The sequence below is a fragment of the Piliocolobus tephrosceles genome, chromosome 8, assembly GCF_002776525.5.
Source record: "Piliocolobus tephrosceles isolate RC106 chromosome 8, ASM277652v3, whole genome shotgun sequence".
Classification (NCBI taxonomy): domain Eukaryota; kingdom Metazoa; phylum Chordata; class Mammalia; order Primates; family Cercopithecidae; genus Piliocolobus; species Piliocolobus tephrosceles.
In genome coordinates, this window is record NC_045441.1 from 27,019,749 (window position 1) to 27,046,889 (window position 27,141).

A 27,141-nucleotide genomic window follows, 5' to 3' on the forward strand; every position below is an offset into this window, starting at 1 on the left:
ACTTTTTTTTTTTTAAATCTGCACATGGAACATTCTCTGAAATCAACCATATGCTTAGTCATAAAGCAAGTCTCAATAAATCCAAAACCCTGAAATCATACCAAGCAACTTCTCAGACCACAGTGGAATAAAATTAAAAATAAATACCAAGAGAAACTCTAAAAACCACACAAGTATTTGGGAATTAAACAACTTGCTCCTGAATAACTTTTGAGTAAGTAAGAAATTAAGGTAAAAATAAAAAAATTGAAACAAATGAAAACAGAGATACAACATATCAAAACTTCTGGCATACAGCAAAAGCAATGCTAAGAGGAAAGTTTATACTGTTAAATACCTACACCAAAAAGATATAAAGATCTCAAATTAACAATCTAACGTCATACTTCAAGGAACTAGAAAAATAAGAAAATCCAAACCTAAAGCTAGCAGAAAAAAAGACATAACAAAGATCAGAGCAGAACTAAATGCAATTAAAAATTTAAAAAAAAATCTTACGAAGGATCAACAAAACAGCAAGTTGGTTATTTAAAAGGATAAATACAATTTATAGACTGCTATAATAATTAATATTAGGTGTCAACTTGACTGGATTGAGGGATGCCTAGATGGTTGGTGAAGTATTGTTTCTAGGTGTGTCTGAGAGGTTGTTGCCAGAGGAGACTGACATTTGAGTCAGTGGACTGGGAGAGGAAGACCCCTCCTCAATGTGAATGGGCACCATCCAATCAGCTGCCAGGATGGCTGGAACACCATGTAGAAGAGGGGGATAGGCTTGCTTGCTCTGAGTCTTCTCTCTCTCTCTCTCGCTCTCTCTCTCTCATGCTGGATGGCTTGCTTTCTCTCCTACTGCCCTTGAATATCAGACTCAAGGTTTTTCGGCTTTTGGACTTTGGGACTTACACCAGTGGCCTCTTGTGGGCTCTTAGGCCTTTGGCGTCACACAGAGCTGCATTGTCAGCTTCCCTGGTTTGAAGCTTTCAGACTTAGACTGAGCCATGCTACTGGTTTCTCTCTGTCCCCAGCTTTGCAGGTGGCCAGTCGTGGGACTTCACCTTGTAATTACATAAGCCAATTTTCCCTAGTAAACTCCTCTCTCTCTGTCTCTGTCTCTCTCTCTCTCCATATATATATAGAGAGAGAGAGATGTCTTCTCTATCTATCTATGTCTATATCTATATATATAAAGAGAGAGACAGAGAGAGAATATTCTGTTAGGGAAAATCTCTCTCTAGATAGATAGATAGATAGATAGATAGATAGATAGATAGATAGATAATCTCCCCAATGGGCTCTGTCCCTCTGTAGAACCCTGACTATACAACTACTAACTAGATTAACCAAAAAGGATGATTCAATAAATATAATCAGAAATGATAAAGATGACATTACAACTGATACCACAGAAATCCAAAAGATCATCAGACACTATTATGAATATTTCTGTGTACAAATTAGAAAACCTAAAGGAAATGAATACATTCCTAGAAACATAAAACCTACCAAGATTGAATCAGGAAGAAGCAGAAAACCTGAACAGACAATAATGAGTAATGAAATTGAATCAGTAATAAAAAATCTACCACCAACAAAAAAGGCCCAGCATCAGATCGAATTCACAGTAGAATTTCACCAGATGTACAAAGATGACCTAGTAACAATTTTACTAAAACTATTCCAAAAAAAAAAAAAAAAAAAAAAAATCAAGGAGGAGGGATTCCTCCCTACTTCATTCTACAAAACCAGTGTCATTCTGATACCAAAATCTGGCAAGGACATAACAAAGAAAGAAAACTATAGGCCAACATTCTTGATGAACATAGATGCAAAAATCCTCAACCAAATACTAGCAGCTGAATCTCACAGCCTATCAAAGACATAATCCACCAAGATCAAATGAATTTTACTTCAGGGATTCAAGGATTGTTCAACATACATAAATCAATAAATCTGATTCACCTTATAGACAGAATTTAAAACAAAAACCATATGATCACCTCAATAGATGCAAAATTTTTTTAACATATCTAACATCCCTTCATCATAAAAACCCCCAACAAATCAGGCATCATAGAAACATACCTTAAAATAATAAGAGTCATCTATGACAAACTGACAGCCAACATTGTATTGAATGGGAAAAAGCTGAAAGCATTCCTCCTATGAAATAGAACAAGACAAGGATGTCTACTCTCCCCACTCCTATTCAAAAAAGTACTGGAAATCCTAGCCAGAGCAATCAGGCAGGAGAAAGAAATAAAAGGCATCCAAATTGGAAAAGAGGAAGTCAAATTATCTCTGTTCACCAACAACATTATCTTACACTCAGAAAACACTAAAGATTCTTCCAAAGACTCCTAGGCTTGACAAATGACTTGAGTAAAGTTTCAGGATACAAAATTAATGTACAAAAATCAGTTGCATTTCTATATACCCAAAACACTCAAGCTAAGAACCAAATCAAGAACCCAATCTTATTTATAATAGCCACAATAAAAATAAAATATTTAGGAATATATTTAGCCAAAATAAAGATAAAATATTTAGGGATACATTTAAGCAAGGAAGTGAATGACCTCTACAAGGGCAGCTACAAAACACTGATGAAAGAAATAACAGATGACACAAACAAATGGAAAAATATTTCATGCCCAAGGATTGGAAGAATCAATATCATTAAAACGACCACACTGTGCAAAGCATTCTATAGGTTCAATGTAATTCCTATTAAGCTACCAATATCATCTTTCACATAATTAGAAAAAATTATTTTTAAATTCATATGAAACCAAAATGAGTCCAAAAAGTCAAAGCAACCCTGTGAAGAAAACAAAGCTGGAAGCATCACATTACTTGAAGTCAAACTATACTACAAGGATATAGTAACCAAAACAGCATGGTACTAGACATATGGTAGTGTTACAAAAACACACACACACACACACACACACAAATCAGAACCAAATAGAGAATCCAGAAATAAAGCCAGATATTACAACGAATTGATCTTCAACAAAGTTTACAAAAATAAACAATGGGAAAAGGATATCCTATTCAATAAATGATCCCAGAAAAATTGGCTAGCCATATGCAGGAGGATGAAACTGGACTCCTATCTCTCATCATATATAAAAATTAACTCAAGGTGGATTAAAGACTTACATATAATACCTGAAACTACAAAAAATCCTAAAGGAAAACCTAGGAAAAACACTTCTGGACACTGGCCCTGGGAGATAATTTATGACTAAGACCTCAAAAGCAAATACAAAAACAAAAATAGACAATGAGGCTTAATCAAACCAAAGAACTTCTGCATAGCAAAATAAGCTATCAACAGAATACAGAGAAAACCTACAGAATGGGAGAAAATATGTGTAATCCGTGCATTTGACAAAGGACTAATATCTGGAATCTAAAAGAAACTCAAAACAAATCAACAGGAAAAAACAAATAACTCTACTTAAAAATGGGCGAAGGACATGAACAGATATTTCTCAATAGAAGACAAACAAGCAGCCAACAAACATATGAAAAAATGCTCAACATCACTAATTATCAGAAAAATGCAAACCAAAACCACAATGAGATACCCTATCACATCAGTTAGAATGGCTATTATTAAAAAGTCCAAAAATATCAGATACTGGCAAGTATGTGGAGAAAAAGGAATACTTATACACTCCTGGTTGCAACGTAAATAAGTAAAACCCCTAGAGAAACAGTATGGAGTCTCCTCAAAGAACTAAAAACCAAACTACCATTTGATCCAGCAATTTCACTACTGGGTATGTACCCAAAGGAAAAAAAAATCATTATATCAAAAAGACACCTACACTGATACGCAGCGTTATTCCCAATAGCAAGGTTGTAGAATCAACCTAAATGTCTATAAACAGATGAATGGATACAGAAGACATGGTGTATATATGGACAGTGTAATTCAGTCATAAAAATGAATAAAAATCATATCCTTTGCAGCAACATGGATGGAACCAAAGCCCATTATCCTAAGTGAAATACTTTAGAAACATAAATGCCAATACCACATGTTCTCACTTTTAAGTGGAAACTAACCAGTGGATGTACATGGACATAAAGATCGAAATAACAGGCACTGGAGGCTCCAAAAGTGGAGACAGAGAGGAGGCTGAAGGTTGGAAAATGATCTATTGGGTATAAAGTTCACTATTTGGGTGATGGGTTTAATGGAAGCCCAAATCTCACCATCACACAATATAACCATATAACAAACCTGCACATGTACCCTCTGGATCTAAACTAAATTTAAAATTTTTAAATTAAAAAATTAAATATACTCTAAGGTAAATTATACAAACCATAAGTATAGAATAAAGACATACATATTTTAAATTTTAGCAAAATGATATTCTTCCATGGCTACGGAACGCTTTATACTACAGTTAGAGAACAGACATCTTCCTGGCATTTGCTCTTACGAGACATTTGACTACAGGACCACTGAATTCAAGGCTTACTGATTTACCCCAAACATGGAGAATAATAATTCTGATTCTGATTCATAAACAGGTTTCTGCTTGACAGTTTTGATATATGCACATTCTGTATACTGTGGGGGAAGTGGACATTTATCATGAATTTACAATTTTCCAGACTCTATCTCAGGTGGTTTACATTTATTATACATTATTATTCTAACAACCGTATTAAATATTTCCCCATTTTCTATAAAAATTAACTAGTACTTCAAGTTTAAGTAACTCACCTAGTCAGTAAACAAGGACTGAAAGAGTTTGTCTAACTCTAAATTCTGTATTTTCTCACACCATCCCATAACCAAGAAGACCACACACCTCTCAAGTCAGAGAGTTCCACAGAAATTCTGAGACCTCCTAAATAACTTTTGGTTCCCAAGTAATGTCTGACAAAGAATGTGAGTGTATTCTTATAAACAGTTGATACATTCACTTAAATTGTTGGAATGCTACTCTTTAAAGTGAGATGCATAGATTATAAATTTTTCCTTTATTCATGTACACATACTACCCGGGCACCAAAGCTAACATATCACAAAATCCCTTTTAATCAATAGTGAATTATGCAATAAAAAGATATCAAGAAGAGGTTGGTTTGATAGAATTTCTCTACATTACTTTTGCCTATATTACTCTTCTACATTATTTTGTCCTGTATTTGTCCTGTAGATTTCATTTCGTCCTATAGATTTCATCGTTAAGATATGTACAGGCTGGAAAACTGGAAAAGATGACCAATTGATCCATTACACTATAGAACTACAACTGAGAACATTTAGAAGTTGGACATTTTGCCTTTCGTTTATAGGTATGTTCACAAGTTAGAGATTAATTTGATCCCATGGCTGGAAGGACCACAGGGCCTAATGTTCTCATTTTACAAGGGAGGAACTATTATAAAGTAGAAGCAGCACTAGAGATAGACTGGAGACTGGGTTTTAGTTTTGACTCTTTCACTAATTCGCTATGGAGCTGGAGGAAGTCCCTTTGGGCCTGGCTGTGTAAACTCATGGGGAAAAGTAACAAAGGAAGATAAATACAGCGGGAATCCTGGCTGCAGGGCACCATTGCCTTTTCTTGACCATCTCTAATTCTAGATCCAACTTGAGCTCTTGACTTGTCTGAAGATCCTTGGCATTTTAATGAAAACACAGCATTTTCTTCAGAATCCATTTTAAAGACAAGCCCAAGAGGTAGGTAGAGTCTCAAGATCATCATTATGGCCCCAAATAGAAGACAACTGAACTATGGCACGGGCTGGTGACTGGTAAGTCTCTTCACATGAACTATATTTAAAACAATTTGGGTCATAATTTTCCTTCGGTGTGACTGCAGAGGCAAGCTCTCTCATGGTACCCCGTGTCCCCAGTAGTGTTCCTTTCAAAGCTGGCACTTGGTATCACAAATTTCATTTGACACATTTAGGTGCTTCCTTTCTAATAAAGGAATTTAGTGGTGTCCCCCTCACAACCTTCAGCTCAATCATCTTTTTCAGTCTGCTCTCCAGGTATTGCCTGCAGTCCCATCATGAACCCTCAGCAGCTGGGTCCCAGAGCAACTCAACTGCAGGCAGCACTGTTGCCATGGCAATGTCTGTTAGAACTAGCTCCATCACTTTCTTTAAAAATTAAAGTCTTCTACAGAGATCTCAAAGTTAATAAATTTTGGTTAATTTGGCCTTTAAGTTTGTGTCAGAATATCCAATAATAATACAGATCAGTATTTAAAGTTTTAATTAGTGATTTATCTTCAACATACAGGGGACAAGTGGATAGGAAAAGGGGACTTATCTTTTAATGCAAACGTAAATACCACGGATTGTGCTCTCTCAGAGATGAGGAAATGAGTACACACTAGTTTTTGGAGCAGTCATCATGGACAGCTTCAACAGGGATTGCAAATCGTTTGTTAAAGAGGTTGCTTGAGGAAGACACTTTCATGGTACAATAAGCATTTTCCCATGGCTGGCTATGTCATCTTTGAATGGTATGTAAAGTGTCTGCTGTTACTGCTCAAACTGCCTTCTCCTAAGCAGGCCCAGGCTCAGGTTGGCAGAAGGCAGAAGGAAGGCTGCCAGACACATCCAGAGACTAGACTGATAAACAGTGATCTGCAAATCACCTGAATGTCATTACACTTTGTTGGCAAAACTCCCAAACCTGACCCTGTCAAGCACGACATATATCTCACTGTGCAACCTGGGACCCAACCCAGATGGCAGTGTGGGGTCTGAAGCTTGAGGAGGGGTAGGCAGCTGAAAGTCACACTTGGAAGGCCTGACTGCCAACCTTTGAGTTCACAGCCTTTGAACTGGCCATGGCATTAGTAAGTAAAAGCCACTCCGCAATGATATGTCATCCCAATGGCCTAGCAAACAGAGGCTGGAAAAAAGCCATAAACACAGGGTGCTCTTGTTACTACAAGGAATTGTTACTACAGTGAATTTTTAAAGTAATACATTTTGATTTTGGGGAGCAGGAAGAGGTTATCACGTACAACACTCTTAAAGGAGGATGAGAAAACTGGCATAGAGGGTAAAATTATTTCCCCAAGGCCACTTCACTGGTTGGCCATGGAGTCAGTTCCCCCATATTCCTAATTCAGGGTCTTTCAAATACATCCCCTCTGAAATTGCTTTGCAGCCAAAGTGGAGAATTAGAATATACATTACCTCTGAGAAGCTCAAGGTTGAGGCTACACAGTTTCTGTTTCAGTTCAACTCCTCAACCACAAACCAGGAACATCCATCAAGTCTAAGCATTCGTTGTAGGAAGTCTTTGTGTCAGCTTGGACCTTGAGTTGTGACCTTAATGGCTTTAGTTAGACGTGATATGAAATGTGTTGATAAATATATTTTTATAAAACCTGCTCTTTTTAAACGCATCTGGAGTAGTCAGGAGATGGACAGCTATGGATTAAAAGAGCAGGTTTTGAATCACATGTCACTACTTTGTAGGTGTGCGATCTTGGTTAAGCAAATAATCTCTCTGTGTCCGTTTTTTTAACCTGTAAAATGGGGGTCCTGATGCCTAAATAATCCTATTTCATGGGACTGCTGTGAGAGAATGCATGACAATGCCAGTGCTCCCTAGTATCTCTTATCACAGTATGGCCTTCTTTACTATCACCTTACTCTCTTTGATCATACTCCTTCACTTCAGGACACACACAGTAGTCCTCAAAGGCAGTATCTGAGCTGCTTGGGCACTGATGCTGGAACAAAAGGCAACTGGCCAGAGAAAAGGAAGGGATCTCTGATCTCAAATCAAGCACTTTTTCCTGATCATATTCAGGGTTCCAGCTCATGTCTCTGGAGGACTAGCAGGAGGGATTCATGCAAGGGCTTTTCTATTCTGGAGGTGAGGGATGGACAGAATAGGAACAGTCAAGAAGTGGATGAGAACTCAGCACACATGGCCTAGGGGGTTGGTTCCACATTATCCATGGACTAAAAAAATCCCAACACTGCCACTGGTAGGGGAAGAGGGGTGAGCCAGTAAGTAGAACACATCTGTAAGGCTCTTGTAGGTCTAAATTCTGATTTCTGGGGTGGGATTGGGCTTCATATTGGGGTGGGGCTTTATTACCTCAACAGAGTTGTCTTTTTAACATCTGAATGGGTCTGGTCTTACACAGGCTACCCAATTGTGTTGATGACCAGGAATCGTTTCAATGAGGGATTATGAATTGGGCCCAATACATATTCAGAAGAGAGAATAAGAGTTTCTTATCCTGAAGCTAATGATAACAAGTCACATTAAACATATCAAGCTAAAGCTCTAGATTTAGTATGTGACAAAAAGTATACACCAAGACAGACACAAAATCATCTAATAATCATGTGTTGTCTGGTTCCATTTATATCAGCTCTCTAGATAGATAAATTCATAGCAGATTGGCAGGTACTATGGGCCTGGGGAGGGGAAGGTGGGAGTCACTGCTTAATGGCTATGGGGCTATGATTTGAAGCGATGAAAATGTTTTGGAACGAGATAGAGGTGATGATTGTACAACACTGTGAATGTACTAAATGCCACTTAATTGAAAATAGTTAATTTTATTTTATGTGAATTTCACCTCAGAAGAAAAGTACATGCCAAAAGTAATACTTAAAAGCCACTGGGCATCTATCATCTAAAAATGGCTCCTCAATAGTGGAAGAACAACCTGAATCCTGAGTTCATGTTCACATAGATTTATAACAACACTCTGAATAAACAATGACATTTCAAAAGTCTCACTTGGGCCTGTCTGCGATAGGGCTTTGGAAATCACACTCCAGAAGGCAGGGAAAATGGTGTGTGTATGCTGCTACTAGCAGTTGGTAGGTGGTTAATGAATACTTAATATCAGCCACATCTCAAAACAGCAGTGACCCTATATTTCAGAGATGGCCACCTACCAATCCAAATCAACCTGCTCTGTGAGGTTGGGGGAACTGATCACCGTGTTGTTACTTTCGCTTTATTCTTGGCTAACTTTATCTCTTCCCTATGACTTCCTGCAAAGACAGAGAGAAAGATCTAAGTTCAGTTACTTGTATTGGATTTGGATGTATTATGTTTATAGATCATCTGTCCTTCTTTTTCCTTCTACAACCACATTGAAAGAGGACGCAGCTGAGAGGGCACTGCCAGTTCTCTGAATACTCACACCTCCTGGGCAATGAAGATAGAAAAAATCCCTATTCATTTACTGAGTATGAGGGTGCCTAGAAAATGGAAAGTCTTCTTAGAAAGGACAAAGAATTTTGATGGGACACAGCTTGTTTGGAAACCACGTGGAAATTTGTGTTGGTGGAGATCTAACAGGGACTGGGTCCCTTGCCATTTCTGACATGAGGCAACACTGGAAGAGGGGGCTGTTACCCTTTGCCTCTCCTGCTTTCTCCTCCCCAGAGTACATATTTCCCCTGCTTCTGCTTATTTCCTTCTGAACAACTTTTCATGAGGATGGTAACAATAATGACATCACCAAACTGTCATTAATACAGATGTTGCAACTAACAACATGTATTATTTCTAAGCCCTCATAGAAAACTTTTAAGGTGATTATTATTAACTCCATTTTATATTTGAGGTAAGTGGGGCTTAGGTGTCACAGAGCTGTGGGGCAGAATGAAAAAACTGACATTGCTTTTGATCATAATAATTGGCTTGCTTTTCCTAAATATAAAAAAGCCAAAGTGTCTGAATGAAAAAAAAAGACAAGGAAAACGACCATATAAATATTTGTACTTTAAGAAATCAAACTGCAGCCCCTTTAAGGACCCCAAGACTTCAGTGTCAACCAATTAACAAATCAATGACTTAGAATTTGATGGGCATGTGTTATATACTCTGCTGTGTGTTTGGTATCGTGAACAAGAGAGAACAGACACTTGTTTAGCTTGAGGGGCACTGAAAATGTAACTATTTGCTAATGGGAATACAGTCAAACTCAGAAAACAACCAATTCTGTGATTTTTTTTTCTAAGAAAGGTAAATAGGAACATCCATCTCCAAGGTTCTCATAAAAAAAAGAAAAATATATACATACGTATGTTTCTTGACATCTTAAAGCATGCATCAGTGTGAGCACTTGGAGTTGGAAGATCATTCTATGTTTATAAGGGCAGGCAATAATTCAAGCTCCCTGGCTTCCTCTGATCTTCAATGTCTTCCTCTGACTTACTGGGAGATGACATCTAGAGGCACAGGGGAAACGCTAGCTCTCATGTTTACCCTGCAAAAGGAGAAAACCCAAATGCTGTTTCCCATGAACATGAGTGTCACTGAAGGACACCTCAGCCTCTATGTAACGTGCATCTCAACCACCAGTCTGTGGAAACTAGGAGGCAGAAGCCATATCTATTTACCGCATCCCTGTATTCTCCAGATCCAGAACAGAGCCTGACACCTACAGAGGACTCAAATATATCTGTCAACTGAGTAAAAGAGGAAGTGAACACATGCATTCTGTTCAGACAGAAATATTCCTAGCAAGATGAAGCTGATAGACTATAGTCTGGCAATTCTGATATGTATATATTTGTTGGTTTAAATTGGTCTTGACAAGTTAAGTGGTAAAGTTTTTAAAAAACAAAACACAGCAAAAACCAAAGTTGTCCCCAGAATAATGAGTCAATAATGTTTCATAATCCAGGATTCCCCAACAATTTTAGAAACGTCTTTACCAGTCTTTCTTAAATCTATATGTTTTAAGAACTATGCTAACTCCAAATTTAATTACATGGCATTATTTTGAAAAAATAATAGGCAAAAAAAAAAAAAAAAAAAAAACACTGATATAATTCACACAATTTAAGCAAAATACAGGCACTGACAGAAATTTAGAGAAAATTAGAAGGGGCCTCTCTAGAAAAAAATGGAATAAATGTGGGTAAAATTTTAACCATAATTAATTGTAGCCAAATAATTCATTATGAATTGGCTCTGTGTTCATCTTTACCTGCTTTGCAACTTAATTCTCTAAAATATATTGAAACAAATATTGAAATCGTATTGAATTTTTTTTTTTTTTTGAGACAGAGTCTCAGTCTGTCACCCTGGTTGGAGTGCAATGGTTAAGATCTCAGCTCACTGTAACCTCTGCCTCCCGGGTTCAAGCGATTCTCCTGCCTCAGCCTCCCAAGTAGCTGGGATTACAGGCACCCGCCATCATGCCAGGCTAATTTTTGCATTTTTGTGGAGATGGGGTTTCACCATGTTGGCCAGGCTGGTCTTGAACTCCTGACCTCACGTGATTTGCCCATCTTGCCCTCCCAAAGTGCTGGGATTACAGGCATGAGCCACCGCACCCGGCCCCAAATCATTTTCTTTCTAACAAATATTTTCATTATTTACATAACATAGAAACATCTGGAAGAGGAAAGACAATAGTGTTGTTTTTGTAAATGCATCCTGTAGACATACTAATAAAATTTGATGTTATTGGAAAAAACCAACGACAATACTAGCTATATGAGAAATAAAACAACAAACAAAAATGTAATAATTAAACTTTTCTTAAAAGCCCTCGGTTTCTTTGGGAAACACTGTTAAAATTTCCCATGTTTGAAATTATACTTGCCCTTTAAAAAAAAAAAAAAACAGAAAATCACAAACTTCATCTCAGATGAAAAGCATTTTATCAAAACCTGAACTAATAATTACGGTGACATTTCAGCAGCAAAAGGGATTACCTCAAAAGGTCATGTCAACTCAATGCTGACTAATGACAACCACAGCCAGCCAATTAATTAATGCTAGGGACACAATGGGGATTTTTGTTTTTACAATTAATATCACATATCTAGCAACCTAATAGACCTTTCTCCAGAGAAATATAACCCTAATATTATGTTAGATTATTACGACCAGAAGGAACAAGCTATAAATCTACTTTAGGAAACAAAAATACATTTTATCTGATTCTGTTTTCCTAAGGAGAAGGGAGAATGATGGGAACAATTGATTTCATCCAAGTATGTCCATGTTAAAAACATGGAAGGCAGCCACTACTGATGAGCATTAGGCAAACTGAATTGCTGTAAACTGTCTCCTCTTAGTTAACATTGTTGCTATTATTTTTCAGCCCATATGGAGAAATGAACTTGAATTTTTTCTCTGTGGAAAGCGTGGATCACATTGTGAGCTCTGCACCTGCGATTCTTGCATCACCTGTGGATCTCAGGAGGTGCCTGAATCCTTCATAAGACTGTAAATTGCCTTACATTTTACAAGGAATCACAATTTTTGATTCTCTACAGTTCACCTATGAGCTTTAGGAGAAAAGGTATTTTCAGAATGAAGCATTCTTCCAAAGAGCTGCTTACCCAACATGAGGGCAGACGATTGGTGCCTGTGCCACAGGGTGTTGAATATTTTTCATATTACCCTTAGTTTAAACAATTATCAAACATATGCATATATATATTAGCTATTACATAGTAGGTACTTAATAATTTGTGGCCACTAATATTGTCCACTGGAAAACCATAAACCTGGATTCTGAAAAAAACAAAAGCCTTCTTAGATTGGTTTGTTGAAATGAGGATGTGGGTGTGGGAGGTATATGGACACGGCACTCTTAGAAGGGATCATAGAGAATCAACGATCAGCCTGTATTGAACACAGTAGCTCGTCTACACCACATTTCCAATCTATCACACAACATCCAGTGCTGCCCCTGCTCAAACACGTGGGCATGATGGCATTAAGCCTTACACTGAGTAGTCTTGGGCATAAAATCAATGAACTAGTTTTAAAACATTGGTGAAGGTGAAGTCGTCAAAATAGGGATTTGATGAGAGCTTTTCAGAATTGAAACAATTTCCCTCAAAACCTAAGTCAGTATCTTTTTAACTCCCTGGCATCATCCATATTCCTTTAAAAATCAATTGTCTTCTTGATTATAACAGTAGTGAAAAATTAAATTCTATTTTTCCCTTCCTTTGTTATTTAAATAATCTTAAAGCTAAGGTGAGTAGACAGATCACCATTGGACACCAAGGGAAAAAGCACTGTCTGCATGGACTTGCTGAAATCTCCAGTGAATCTGGGAGCAGCCGTGGACACAGCACTCCCTGGTCTAAAGTCCCTGCAAGCAACGCCTCTAGGAGAGATTCAGTACCACTTTAAGTATTTCCATTACTATCTTGCACTATTATTTATTTTTCTACTTGATTAATAAACTGTTGATGGGACAGATGACCTACCATTTTCCCTGTAAAATGACTTAAGGCACCAACGACATGAAGTAAGCCTCATTTCTCTAGGTATCTAATCTAGGGAATGTTATTTTTGGTAATAGAGAAATTGGTTTTCCTATTTGTATAGTCTATGAAGGCTGTAGTAAATGGTACCCTGACTGAAATTGTTGGAAGACATTTTTCTGCATTTCATAAATAAATGACTTTTCACTCATCATGGGTATTTTGTACTCTACACTTTCATGGGTATTACAATGTCCAGTTCTACTTGGTACATATCAGAGCTCAGACCAGTTTGCAACGTGGTGTTCTTTATGGCTGCATGGATTAGGGTAAGGGCAGGTTTCCAGGCAGACAAATGGATCTCCATCCCAGCACAGAAACAAAACATCCTCAAGGTCCATATTATTATAAGAGTCATCAGCAGACTTAATTGTGAGCAAATGGTGAATCCTTATAGATTCATGGAGTTGTGATATGGGATTTCAACACCTCATCGGACCTTAACCAACCTACAAAACGAATATTGTAAGTAATCAATATGTATACACAATGAACAAAGTTATTATTCTGTTTGTCACATCCCTAATAAAGGTACGTCTCCAGGTGTCATAGATAGAACAAAGCATTAACAGTTCTGATTACTCACAAGTTCTATAACCTTCTACTGTGCTAAACCTGTGGCTATGTACAGTTTTCTTTAGATCATAAGATCAGTCATTAAAAAATGAAAGAGAACAGGAATGAAGGCTTTTTGAACGTGGGAGCTACAACAGATATGGAGCATGTTTGGCCCAAGTGAGGCAAAGATGAGAATGATGCATAGGGTCATGAGATGAGCATGGCTGTGGCAGCGAGGCAGATGGAGGGTGAGAGGGAGGTAGCGCTCACCACTGCCTCCTCCACTGGCTCCTCAGCCCGAGTGTCCATTCCAAGGTCCAGCCCAACGGCAGGTGTGACAGCAGCCAGGGGCTCCTCTGCTTTTGGCTCTGTGGGCGGAGCCTGTTCAGATTCAGCCTTGGAGTGTTTGTTTTGAGGGTTAGAGGAAAAAGATTCAACAGGTAAATAGATAACATTACAGAATACTGGACAATTAAGATTTTCTTTGTCATCCCACAGGCAACTAGCTTCGTGAAATCCGTGCTGGAGAAAAGCCCCCCGTTTGGCATCATGGGCTTTTAGAGAACGGAAAAGACTAGAAATAAAATCTTATTAAACTTCTGCTTTACCATCATCAAGACTGTCATTTCCCTTGAAGTCAGGGAAGACTTACCGTTTTACCTACCCATTTTACTTACTTGTAACATTTTGAATACCGACTTACCTATGATAGCTATAAAAGGTTCTGCTATTTTCCAGAGAGAGACAGAGAGAGAGAGAGAGAGAGAGAGAGAATTCTAGGAGGACCCACAATTATTTGCCAGTGGGAAGGAGTAAGGAAGAAGTCGCAGGGCACACAGTTCCAGGGCCTTTCAGTTTTATGAATATGCATTGCACCAAAAAAATCAAAGAGTCATTCTAATAGTCAGACTAAAATGCATTCATTTGACCCAACAGGTCACCACGATGCTAGTGTTCCCTGGCTGGGAGGAACAGAACCAGATACCTGGCTATTTGCTACCACAATCATAGATACTTTACTGCCTTGTTGTAAATTCCTGTTCAGTTCCTTGTTCCCTTTCTCCCTCCAACAAAATCCTTAGTAATGCATTTACTTCATATAATAGTTGTTTAAAGAACCACAGGGCAGTATTCTCCATGTGGTTCAATTATACCCCCCTGAATTGTGTAGGCGGGGTGAGGTCTTTTTGTCCCAATACGACACATAAACATCATCCTGATTTCAATCACATATATGCTAAATCAGGCTTCTGGCATCTCTTAGATCAAGGCCTTTTTAGTTTTAAAATTAGCAATATCAACTAACAACAAGCCATTAAAAGCACCACAGCCAATGCATGTCACAACTACTGAAAATATTCCTTCTTTTTCCATTCTTATTAATATAAATAAACATATTTATCTAGCATGATTCTTTCACTAAATGAATGGCCATTAGAGGGCTCATAAGATCCTTTTCTATCATCAGAACACTTAAACTGTAAAAAAAAAGTTGAAAAGTGATTTTCCAGTGGAGTAAGAAGTCTCTAATCAATGCTGTGATTGGAGAAATCAGCAACTTCTATCCAACTCACCATAAGCAATCAAAACCCACCTCTATTTGTCCTGTACATTTGTCTGAGTCAGTGCACATGGCAAGTTCCCCAGAGAAGTGATGGAAAAGTTATGCTGAGGTAATACAAAATGAATATGAATAGCCTAGTGTTGGACAAACACACAAACTATTTGTCTTATGTCTCCCACCAAATCATTCCATTTTTATGCATGCCAGGATCACACGACCATTCTTTTCAAAGGGCATAATCAATTCAAAGGACTGGTAGACAGGTGTATAGACATTTGATTTTTTATGGGCTTTTTTAAGATTTAAGAGGTGGCCTGACATAATTTTTAGGAAAGAATGAGATAAAATTCACACTAATATGCTCTCAGGAGTCCTTTATGGAAAAATACTTCACTTTTATTGTTCGAAAAGAATTATCTTCATAATGGAACAAGTTTTCATAACAGCAAACAGATACTGTAAGCGCTCAGGGAATGATCTTACCATGTAGGAAATCAAGGTGATTTGCTATGACAGCCTGGTATCAAACGACCTTCACAATGAAGGATAAAAGGGTAATTTGAGAAAACACCAAGAAATCCACAAGTAGATGCTGTTCACTGCAAGCTGAGTCTATGCTATGGAAGAAGTAAGATTGAAGCCAGATGAGAAGCCAAGAGATGTTTTAAAACATGAGTCAAAGAAATATATCATCATATATTTTACAAAATGCAAAGATATCTTAAAATGCAAAAAATATTTGCATCAGAGTCTAGGTTTCTTAGAAGTCTCAAGAAATTCTGACATTTTTATAAGGCAAGAATAAATAGCTAGGGTGATTTTATAAATGAGTCTAATTGCATTTGCTTGTTGAAATTTGACAGCGCAACTGTGGTCTAGTATAAAGAGAACATAGGATTGCTTATGTCCCCACAAGTCACAAGATGTTTCACATACGACAATAACACATGAAATTTCACAATATGGCATTACAACTTAACCTAAATTCCAGGAGGATAGTATAACTCACTAAATGATGAGTAACAATGAAGCCTGGTTATATACAAAATCAGCTACCTAAATTTAGAAATAGAAGCCACATTTCTTTTCCAAGATAATGCAAAATTATAAGTATTTTGTCAAGAAAGAGGGAAAAACTAAGATAAAATGTGAGCAACCTCTTGTGGAGAGATTCAATATAGTCCTGTGGGAATTGTGCCCTACCTTTAACATCTTTTTCTACAAGATGTCTCCCCTGAGAGACATTGCAAATGGGTTGATCCCCTGCCACACCTATTTTGGAGTGCTGAGAATGATTTCCTATTGTTTGTTTCAGTAGCAGTCATTACACATTCAGGGAAGAGGTGCATCCTTTACAGACATTGGTGGCAGTAGATACCACAGTGGTTTAATTCTGAGGACCACAAACCAATTCTTCCTTTAGAATAAAATAAGGAGTATAGCCTTGCAGCACCTTTTCTGGTATCCTTTGTGATAAGATGAAAGGCGGGTCAACACGGAGGAAGAGGAGATGGGTTGGGAGAGCAGGGGCAGAAGTCTAGTCACATCCAATGTGGACTTGCATTCAGTTTCTCCAATCCTGAGAGAGCTAATTTAGTGAGAACTGCAGAGGGCTTTAGAGGCAGCTCTGAGCTCTGAGCAAGAGTTGCTGATTCAAAAGGGTTTAAACCTGTACTCAAAAGATGTCCTGCGGGGCTGTATGATGCAGACTGGGAGATGTACAGCTGATTATCAACTTCACCTCCTACTTCACTCAGAATAGGCAATGAGCCAAACACTGGGAAGTTTTCTTGCTCCTGGGAAGATCGTGTACAATCAGGACTCACTGGGAGACATCGGTTCACTGTGATTTCCTAGATCAGAGGGCAGGGCCAATGTTAGCAGCATTTGCAATGCTGAACATGACAAAGCAAAGTTCCCCATGGAAAGAAGGGGCAAGATGTCTGCTTCAGAGAATACATACAAAGAGAAGAGAAAGACAAGCATGGAAGCTCCTAGGACCAGCCAGGGATGATACGGAAAGGCTCACCGAAACTTAAAAACCACTGAATTCTAGACCTGAATCTTTTGCATCAGTGTAGTAGGTGTGAGTTTAATTATAACCAATTGCCTTTCCTTTTTATACTGGTATTTCTCCATTTCTCATAAACCATTCACGGTTGATAATTAAAAATTCCATTCTCCATCTCCATCACCCAGCTGGAGAATCACCAACGAACATGAAGAATGAGTTTCACTGGCTCCATGACTAACACAAGTATAATTTGTATTTGAAACATTTAAATATTTATTTGCAGGCCAGAGAGACTCTGTCTTTCAGCTGGTTGTCCAAAAGACAAAAGCATGACAATCTATTGACAAGGTATGAGAGATACACCTGCCTTTGCAAATATATCAAACCAGGCTTGAAGACAAACCCTCCAGAACAGAATTCCTTACTTAAAAATAAAATAGTTTTAAAAAATTCATTCTATTTAATCTTAATTCCAAGCATCCAATATGAAAGGCAGAAGCTGGGATAAGTATGCACTACTCCCATGAGAAAACCATAGTGCTACAAATAACCCTCATGACCTAGTCCTCAAAGAGCCCAAATCCTCTGAAGTGTAGCAATGACGTGCTCAAAAGCGACATCTCTTAAGATTTCTTCATTCATCTTTACTAGTAAGCTTTAAACTGTTGCTAAAAATGTTTTCCATCATAACTGCAACACTGATCTTTTAAGAATCTCCTCTAACACCAGGAGTAACTATTTCTATTTCTTACTCATCCTCTAACTAAGCTTTCGTCTCTCCTCTCATTTCATATTAAATTAGGAATCACAACTCTACTATGCATTACTGCTTTCTACCTCTCACAGAGTGGAGGGATGAGATGAGAAATGCGGTAGTTTCAGGTTCAAGAAACAAACAAGGATTTCTTTTGAAACATGGATTCTTGAGGCAATTTCACTTTAAATACTGGAGCCTACGTTATATTCATATGGAAACATACATGTCCTTAACGGATTCACTGTGTTCTGCTGGGGTTCATAATTAGGAGACTGGTTTTTGCTGGAATGACTATGCCTGTGTGAATAGAAATAACCAAATGCAAAGTCACACTGAGGTTTTACAGACACGTTCTCTCCTGTCTTCTAGAAATGTACAGGATCCAGAAACCACATTCTGGATATTCAAACTCTAGATGCAGTGATAACTAACAACTTCCCGAGAGCACAAAGCCAAATCAACTTACCAAGTTGCAGATCATACCCTGGTCTGTCTGTATTGCGAATAATGAAGTATCCTGGGGCTGAAAATCAAGGATAAAAATAGAAGATGTTTTTAAAAGATGTTTAAATTAGCTACCATCAATTCTCTCTCTCTCTCTCTCTCTACACACACACACACACACACACATATAGATAGATTCTATTTGTTGTTCTTTTTGAGAAAGGGTATAGTGGTATGATCATGCTCACTGCGTTCTCCACCTCTCTGGGCTCAGGTGATCCACCTCAGCCTCCTGAGTAGCTAGAAGTACAGGTGCACATCACCATGCCTGGTTAATTTTTGTATTTTTTTTTGTATAGACAGGGTTTCATCATGTTGCCCGAGCTGGTCTTGAATTTCTCGGCTCAAGCAATCTGCCAGCTTGGCCTCCCAGAGTGCTAGAATTAGAGATGGCAGCCACCATGCCTGGCCTCAATAAATGTTATTTTAAACATGTTAAAGTCCCCTTTTATTTTAAATCATTAAGTCAAAACATGCAAAAGTAAGTTTTAGTAATAGTTATTCTAAATATAAGTCTCTGCTAGCAGAATACTACAAGAGTCATTAAACAGAGGCCACTGGCTTCAGGGGCATCTTTAGTCCACAGCTTCTCCTCTGGCTGTTGATACCAAATCAGAAGTTAGTGGTTGAAGTTCCAAAATTTAAACTTTTTAAATGTTGTGAATTCAATCTCACTATATTACTTAAGTGTTCCTTCTAATGGGTTATGTATGAGCCACATGTTAAAATTTCATAAAATATGTTCATTGACCTAAACAAATCAAGCTGGAAGAAATCTAAAGGAAAATTAACCTCTAAAGGAAACTTCATCTCTCATTACATTGGTAGCCAGGCTTGCACCCTCCAAACAGGAGACCCAATTGCCTTTCCTGGGAAATCTGCTAGCTCAAGGGAAAAAACAAAATGCCTGAAGAAATGACATCCAGGGGATGCCTAACAGAAAAGATGAGCCAGTGACTTTTGGATGAAGATGGTGTTTTGAACACATACAGTTATCTCTGTTACCTCCTGAATCAAACTAAACAACAATAAAGGGATTTTTTTTAAAGGCATAAGCCTGTAAGAATGAAAAGAATGAGAAGAAAGACAGAAACAACAAAATGTTGAAATTGGAAAGCAGATGAAAGAGCAGTAACTTGGTGGATCAGAGAAATCTGTATCCTAAGGTGATGTTAGAAATGCTGAAAATCAGTCTGATTTGTTCCTTAGAATTCCCAGTGATGAAGAATTAGAAGCATAAAGAGCCACAGGAAACAGGAGTGAGGGCGGTGGTAACAACAGAAGAATAGTAAAAAGTCTATTACAAAGTCGTCGGACCTCAAGATATTCTTACCTACTAAGAACACTAAGCAACTTCCTTGCCTACCCTAGCAGAAGACTTGAGATTAATTATACAGAGGCTGAAACAGGGTCCCTGGACTGGGGAACACACAGGCACATCAGGAAGGTAGAAGCACTGAGTATTTACATAATAAATACTGAGACCATGCACCCCTCTCACCATTCTGCTCCCATTTTTTCCCTAATCACCTCCATTACACTAGTAGTCAGACCTGAACTTTGCAGGCAGGAGACAAAATAAATCTTCCTTGGAAAATCTGGCCAGCCCAAATGAAAAAAAAAAAAAAAATGCGGTAAAGAATCTGACCTCAGTGGCTCCCCAACAGAAAAGATGAGCCAGAAAGTCCTGCAACAATGCCCACAGTCAATGAACTCTATCTACCTGCACAAATTTCCAGTCAGCTTTTCAGATTCCCACTTTCAAATATGAGTATTCAGTCAAGATCACCAAACATTTGATAAGTCTCAAATATAAAAGAGAGAAATGGAATAGAAAGGATTAAGCAAGTGGAAGAAACAAAGACTTTGCAAAAGAAAAAAATCAAAAATGATTATTAATATCTTCAGAGATATAATGCAAGAGAATCATTCATGACACAAGAAGAAGATGCTGTTGGAAAATAAATATGCAGTAAATAAAAAGTGTTATTGGAAACTGAAAAAATTATAGCGGTGAAAAACCTGTTAGAATAGTTGGCAAACAGAGAAAGTAGAGAAAGACAACAGAGAAAAGGAAACAGCAAAGAAAAAATAATAGCATACTAGTCAGGAAGTTAACAAATGAAAAAGAGAAGTGTTACGGAATGAGAGAACAAAGGGAAAAAAAGATAAAGCCATGATTAATTTTTTACAATTCTCCCAAATCAAAACCCATAAATTTTGAGATTAAAAAGGCTTATACAGTGGATGAAAAGAGACTCAGACCATAGCCCATCACTGAAACATTTCAGAAACACTGAAGTAAAAAGAAGATGCTACAAAGTTCCACAGAGAAAGAGAGAAAAGGAAGATGAAAGAGGTAGGAGGAGGGAGAGAGAGAGAGAAAGAATGAGGAGTGGGAAGAAGGTTTCTTACAAAATATCAAGAATCAAAATTACAGTTGCTTGAAGGCAACACTAGGTGGTAGGATTGAGTGGAGTGATGGCTTTAAAATTCTGAGGGAAAATGATTTACAGCTTCGAATATAATACCCAAACTAGCAGTCCATTATATTAATATATAAGTAGGACATGTTCAGATGTGTAAGGTCACAAATATTCACTTTCCGTGTACACTTTTTTCAGAAAGCTACTGGAGGTTGTGCTCCACCCAAGTGAATGATTAAACCACAAATAAGGAAACTTGCATCAGAAAACAGTGGAAGGACAGGAGAGAGGGATGAAGGTAGCTCCCATGATCAACAGGAGGGAAGAGCCAGAGAACAGCTCTGCAGCAAGTCACAGTCATAGGGTACCAGGTTCAGACCAGAGCAGCCCAGGAGGACAGATAGGCAATTTCTTCAAGGAGGTGAAACTGATCGAATGTCTAATGTTTTCAGCAAAATAGGAGATTTATATAACTACAGAGTATGGGGTTGAATATGTGATAAGTACCTAGAAAACTAAGCAGATCAACCAACAGGCAAATAAATAAGACCCACAATTATAGCCACAAAGGAAAACAAAAAGTTGGCATGAAACAAAATGTGAACTTCATGACTTGGCTGCTAATAGCATTTTCATCACTGTTACATTACCACAGGTTGCCTGGATGGCTCTAATGGAACTCTATCAGAGGAAGGGCAGGAAGCAGAAGAGGGGGCGAATTGGGTGGGTAGGAAGTGGAAAATACTTTAAGTCTTCGCCTTCCAGAGGGATGAGTCAATAGATAATACTTTAGAAATCCAAAAGCAGCATTATAAGAAAGCCATGCACACATACATATAGGGCAGAAACAGAGAATTTGTTGAAGGAAGTGAAATTATTCACCTCTAAGAAACAGGAAATGAAGGGAGTGTATGATGGTCTGAAGTTTTAAAATAAAAGCCCTTATAAAAGTTGTTACTTTTAAAATTATGTGCATTCATAACTCTGATAGAAATACAAACCTGAAAAGAATGAGAAATTGATGACAATGCCTATGATAACCTTTCAAAAGAATTATCTGAAGATGGAAGAGATGCGTTAACATCTCTCTTTGTGTTTGTGTGTATCTGTATTTGGATGTGGGAATATCAGTGGGTTTTTATCTTTTTATAGGTAACATGGAAAAATAATGAAACCTTTAAATAGAGAATTCTATTTATGAATATATTATGAATATGTATTTAGAGAATTCTAAGTGCTAAATTATTAGAAACTATTCACATCTGACATTCTGAGACAAAGCAGGCATCACAGACGAGCCTGTTTGAGGTCTCCATTGAAGAGATTGTCAGAACTGATCCAGGAGCCTGAGAGCCACGTGGCCAGCCTTTTACATATGTTACACCTGCCTACCTGTTGGGACATACACATACACTGTCCTAATGGGACAGTGCATCTTGTGGTTTCTCTTTCACAGACTCCCAAGGAAAATACTGCCTTATTGGACACAACCAGCATATGGTTTCTGATCTTCCAACAGCTCCTTCCTGGAGAACTGCTGAAGAGGCAAGGCTCTGTGCAGTGTGGTTCCTATAGGAATCTCTATAAGGAAGCTCCTAAAACCCTCTCACATTTTCTACAGATCCATCTCATTAGTTCAAAACAATCCTAGCTCTTCTTTAGAACAGCTGAATCCAGTGGATCTCTCAGATCAGAACAACTTCTCATTTCTAGTAGAGGAATCAGTAGAAGGTAGAAGCCCATGGTATAGCTAATCATATTAATAAAAGCTAACCTAAAGTCAGGGAGAACTTAGTGTGTGCTAGCCTGCTGGGCTAAACACTCGGTTGCATATCTCATTTAATCTTCACAATAATCATACATTGTTGCTACTATTCTGTTTCCATTACTCAGTTTGTAAGTAGTGGGGTGCAATTTTGTGCTGACATTCTTAATCACTATGCTATATTAGTGGCACAGAGAACCAAACCACATTGAAAAACATGTGCATCATGCTCAGCAGATGGATCTTGTAAGAAAATAGATTCCTTACCTGTGTGAATCCATTAAATGAACCACCAGAAGCCTAAACAGAAACGAAAATCAGATTGTGTTATTTTTTTATTATCATTTTTGTAGGACCAGTAAATATCCATTAGACAAGTTGGAAAGTAAAGACTACCACAAGTTTTAAAATCATACAAAAGGTTGCTGTGCATGAAATAACTTAGGAAATGCAAAAGGCCACACTGCATGATTTTAAATAGGCTGACAAAAAAAGAAAGGTTAATTTTACAATGATTGCTGCTGCATTACTGCTTGGTGCCGACCCAAACCCACTTTCTCTATGAGAAGATGATTCCAGAAAAAGGCCATTAGGAGTTTTGTTGCTTGTTTTCAGGCCATTGATAGAATCTGGAAGAAGCTTTTCCAGTGTTTCTACAATGCATCATTTTGATGAACAGCAATTATGATATTTTACAGTTTCAGTGGGCCTGGGTTGAAACATTTCATGTGTTCTTATTGGAGCAGAACCATTTTAGGAACAGTAAATTAGTCTGTGCTGCTCTTGGTTTAGCACATTTTTAGTTCCTGCATAGTAAAAGTGAAAGTAGGGAGAAATCAACTCAGAAAATGAGATGGTAACATAGACTCTCATTAATTCCCAACACAATCATTCTGCTTTGTGTATGTGTGTGCCTATGTTGTTGGGTTTTTTGTTGTTGTTGATGCTGCTGCATTTTTTTTTTTTTTTTTTTTTTTTGGTCAACCTATTTGTGTTTGGTTTGCACAGATTTCAAGACGTACATGACAATCTGTTAGAGAGATTAGGCCTCCTAGAAGATAGTGATGGATAATGAAGTAGGTGAGAGACATGAGGAAAAACAGAACCTACAGAAGTTTTTGGCTAGTCTATGCTACAGACCAGGGTAAGTACCTCGTCTTTGTCAGCCTCTATTTCTTGGTACAACAATCCATATCTCTGGTTAGCAATTTCATCTTCAGATAAATCTGAGTTGTTGATGTCCTGGTCTCGGGAACTAGCAGAACTTTCAGTGCTAGCATTCCGGGAGGTCCCCAAAATCAATGGTCTTGCTATCTCCTGGCTTTGTTCCCAGCAGCTAGCAATGGCTTGTTTCCTACATACACCTGCTAGTAAGTCCACCTCCAGTTCTTCCTTGTGCTCAACTACATCTAAATGTGTCCAGCTATTATCTAAGCCTTCTGTATCTCTGACAGGCCCATGGTTAATAGAATCCAGACAATTGGCAAATCCACTTGCTTGGCCATCTGGTATACCAGAGAATCCTGTTATATCCAAATTATTCAATACTGAATCCAAGTTTGGCTGCCAGATTTGACCTGGATCTGTTCCCCAAGAGTCTATCTCTGCAATTCTTGGCAAGTTAACAGTATGACTACAGTTCTCAGTTACTGTTCTTTCAGACCCTTCTATTAGTGAACTTTCTGCCTTACATGAACATAAATCTCTTCTGTTTGCATCACTTCCCAGAGAATAATTAAGGTCGGTCCTAGACTGAGCTTCTACTTCAAGTTTTATTGATAAAACAGCCTGATTTTTATCCCTGTCACTTACAAGAGCATTTAACACAGTCTCACACTGAGTTTCTTCAGCATCTGTACTGTCTTGTGCTGGGTAATATATCATATCATGGTTAGGAGTGTCTATTGCATTTTTCTTTATGTCTTTTCTAGTGAAATCCCATCCCTCAGGGCTGCCATCTTTAATATTAGATACAGAGTAGGTCTGGAGAGATAGATTCAAGATATCTGGGTGATTGGCAGGTTTAGCTCCAAAGCCTTCTATCATCTCACAATTTTTGATTACCTTTTGAATTCCATCATGTAGACCTTGGTCTCTGTCACTAAGTTCTTTTGCCATATCTCCTCTTTCCATGTCCTTTTCTAATAGGTCAGTTTTCTCAAAATAATTTTCATTGGTGTTTGTACTTTCTTTATACCCTGCTCTTACACCTTTTCTAGTTTCCACTTCATTAATTTTTAAGGTCTTATGCGCTTCCTTTCCTATGGTATTAAGAAGATCTACCACTCTGTTTCCTGTCCTTTCACATGCTTTCTCTTCAAATTCCTCTGTACCTTCTAATGTCTTGGTATCAATAGCTCCAGTGTCTACCTTTTGACACATCTCCACACCTGCCCACAGAGAATCTTCTATCTTCTGTTTCTCTTCCTCTTCATCTGACTTCTTCACATCTTCATGACTTTCTTTGAACAGACCAGCTGTGTCCATGGCTGGCATGTCTGAGTCAAGTGGGTCATACGGCTGCTTCATCTCCACACAAGGAGCAAAGGTAACTCCAGCCTTGGGCGCAGGCTTTGGGGGCAGTTGTTCATTTCCACCTGGAAGGGCTGGCCCCGGGGCATGCTCACCCTGTTCAGCTACAGTGGACCAGTCAGCAGACGAAAGCAGCCTGGTGGATAATCTTATGTCTTGCTCTGCTTCGGAGAGACATGCAGAGTCTTCTCCAAACCCACCTGAGGTAATTTCCTGGCTGACCCTGTCTGTACTAGTGTCAGGGCCCCAAGTAAATGCACCTATATCATTTTGAGATCTTTGGATTTCTTCGGCCAACCCACTGTCTGGAGTTTCCTCCATGATCAGGTTACACAAGGAAAGACTTTCTGAAGGGTCAGTCTTTAAAGTATGCAGAAGAGCAAAGAAAAAAAAAAAAACAAAAGATGAAACAGATCATGGTAAGATTTGATGAGAAACACAAAGCTCTTCAGGCAGGTAGCACTAGTAAAACCAAATTGGAAAGTGATTACATTCATTGGCTTAAGGTTTAAATCTATGACTAGCAATGCCAGGGGGAAACAGTTCATTCTAGAAAATATACTATGTATGTAATGTATATCAAATACCAAAAAAATCCAGAATGTTCTGGATATTTACCTACCGGCTGTACCAAATCAGCGCTTGTCTGTATGGGTAAAGAAAATGGTAACAATAAGGCAAGAGAAGAAAATTCATTAATACAAAAAAATCCTATGCTGTCTAGAGTCAACAGTCTGCCGAAGGCGATAGCTTTTACTGGCCTAGGAACAAATTTTACAACTTGTTTTGTGATGGGAATGATTTTTGTTCCAAAATTGTTTAAGACCACTGCAGAAAAGGTACAACTAAAACCCAAAGAAAGCCTCTGTCATTTTCTAGCATCAACAAGGATGTTTTATGGCTAGTACATGACTTCTGCTTTAGCAGACTCTGAAATGCAAAGTTTCAAACACATAAGCAAGTTTGAGAACATCGGAATAAGATCAAGCACTAGAGGTCAAGAACTTACACAGTAGCACACACTCTGACACAGTATCAGAAGAAAATATTCCCCAAACTCATCCTATACTTGGCTCTGTCTTTGAGGTGGATGTTTAGATGGAGAAGGGTCTGATATTAACCAGTCTGACTGCCTGGAGAGTTCTCTTGATGTCATTCCTCCAAATTAGCAGCAATTTTCTCCACATAACAAAAAAATCTTGCAAAGTTGAGATGATTAATAGCTGTGAGCAATTATGTTCAGAAAGTTGTTGTTTTGCATTCTTGTTATTGGTACCATTCCTAGCAAGTTTGTCCTCTGAAATGTTCAAAAGCTGTTTCTAGACGATACCTTCACCCTCTCCATACCCTCCCAGCTAGGGAAGGAAAATGTGTTACAGTTCCACTAAAGATATAAATATTGGAATAACAAAAAAGCTTGTCTTTTTAATCTCCAAGAAAATTAACACAGAGTTGAAGTTAGAATTCAAATGACTTGAGCATCAATCCATGCATGCCTTTTTGTGAATATATGAGTAAAACTTTTCACTAGAAAAGATATAACTTAGTCATTGGTGGTTTCAATCAACATTTTTAATCTCTCTTCTTGAGCACCTTCCTTGATGATCCAAGGATCTTAAAGACTGCAGCATAAGCCCTGCAACTGCAGAAAGAAGCGACAGACATCTTTTTGTTTTAAAGGGAGAAAGAAAGTGGCAAAGTCAATCCAGAAGTGGCATTGCCCAGGAATAGCTAGATCTATCAAACTTT

General features: G+C 38.1%; 1 protein-coding gene across 2 annotated transcripts in view; it reads right to left on the reverse strand.

Annotated features, from left to right (window-relative positions):
* AMPH (amphiphysin) overlaps nt 1-27,141 on the reverse strand; it is a 252,548-nt gene that overhangs the window by 22,605 nt on the left and 202,802 nt on the right. Inside the window, exons 14-17 of one of the 2 annotated variants that reach the window (XM_023226431.1) lie at nt 26,015-26,038; nt 25,231-25,752; nt 23,128-23,160; nt 18,632-18,688 (exon numbers count right to left, since the gene is read on the reverse strand). In XM_023226431.1, coding sequence (XP_023082199.1) covers nt 18,632-18,688; nt 23,128-23,160; nt 25,231-25,752; nt 26,015-26,038 — 636 coding nt within the window. The remainder of the gene's footprint in view (nt 1-18,631; nt 18,689-23,127; nt 23,161-25,230; nt 25,753-26,014; nt 26,039-27,141) is intronic. The other variant, XM_023226433.1, reaches the window with a different exon arrangement.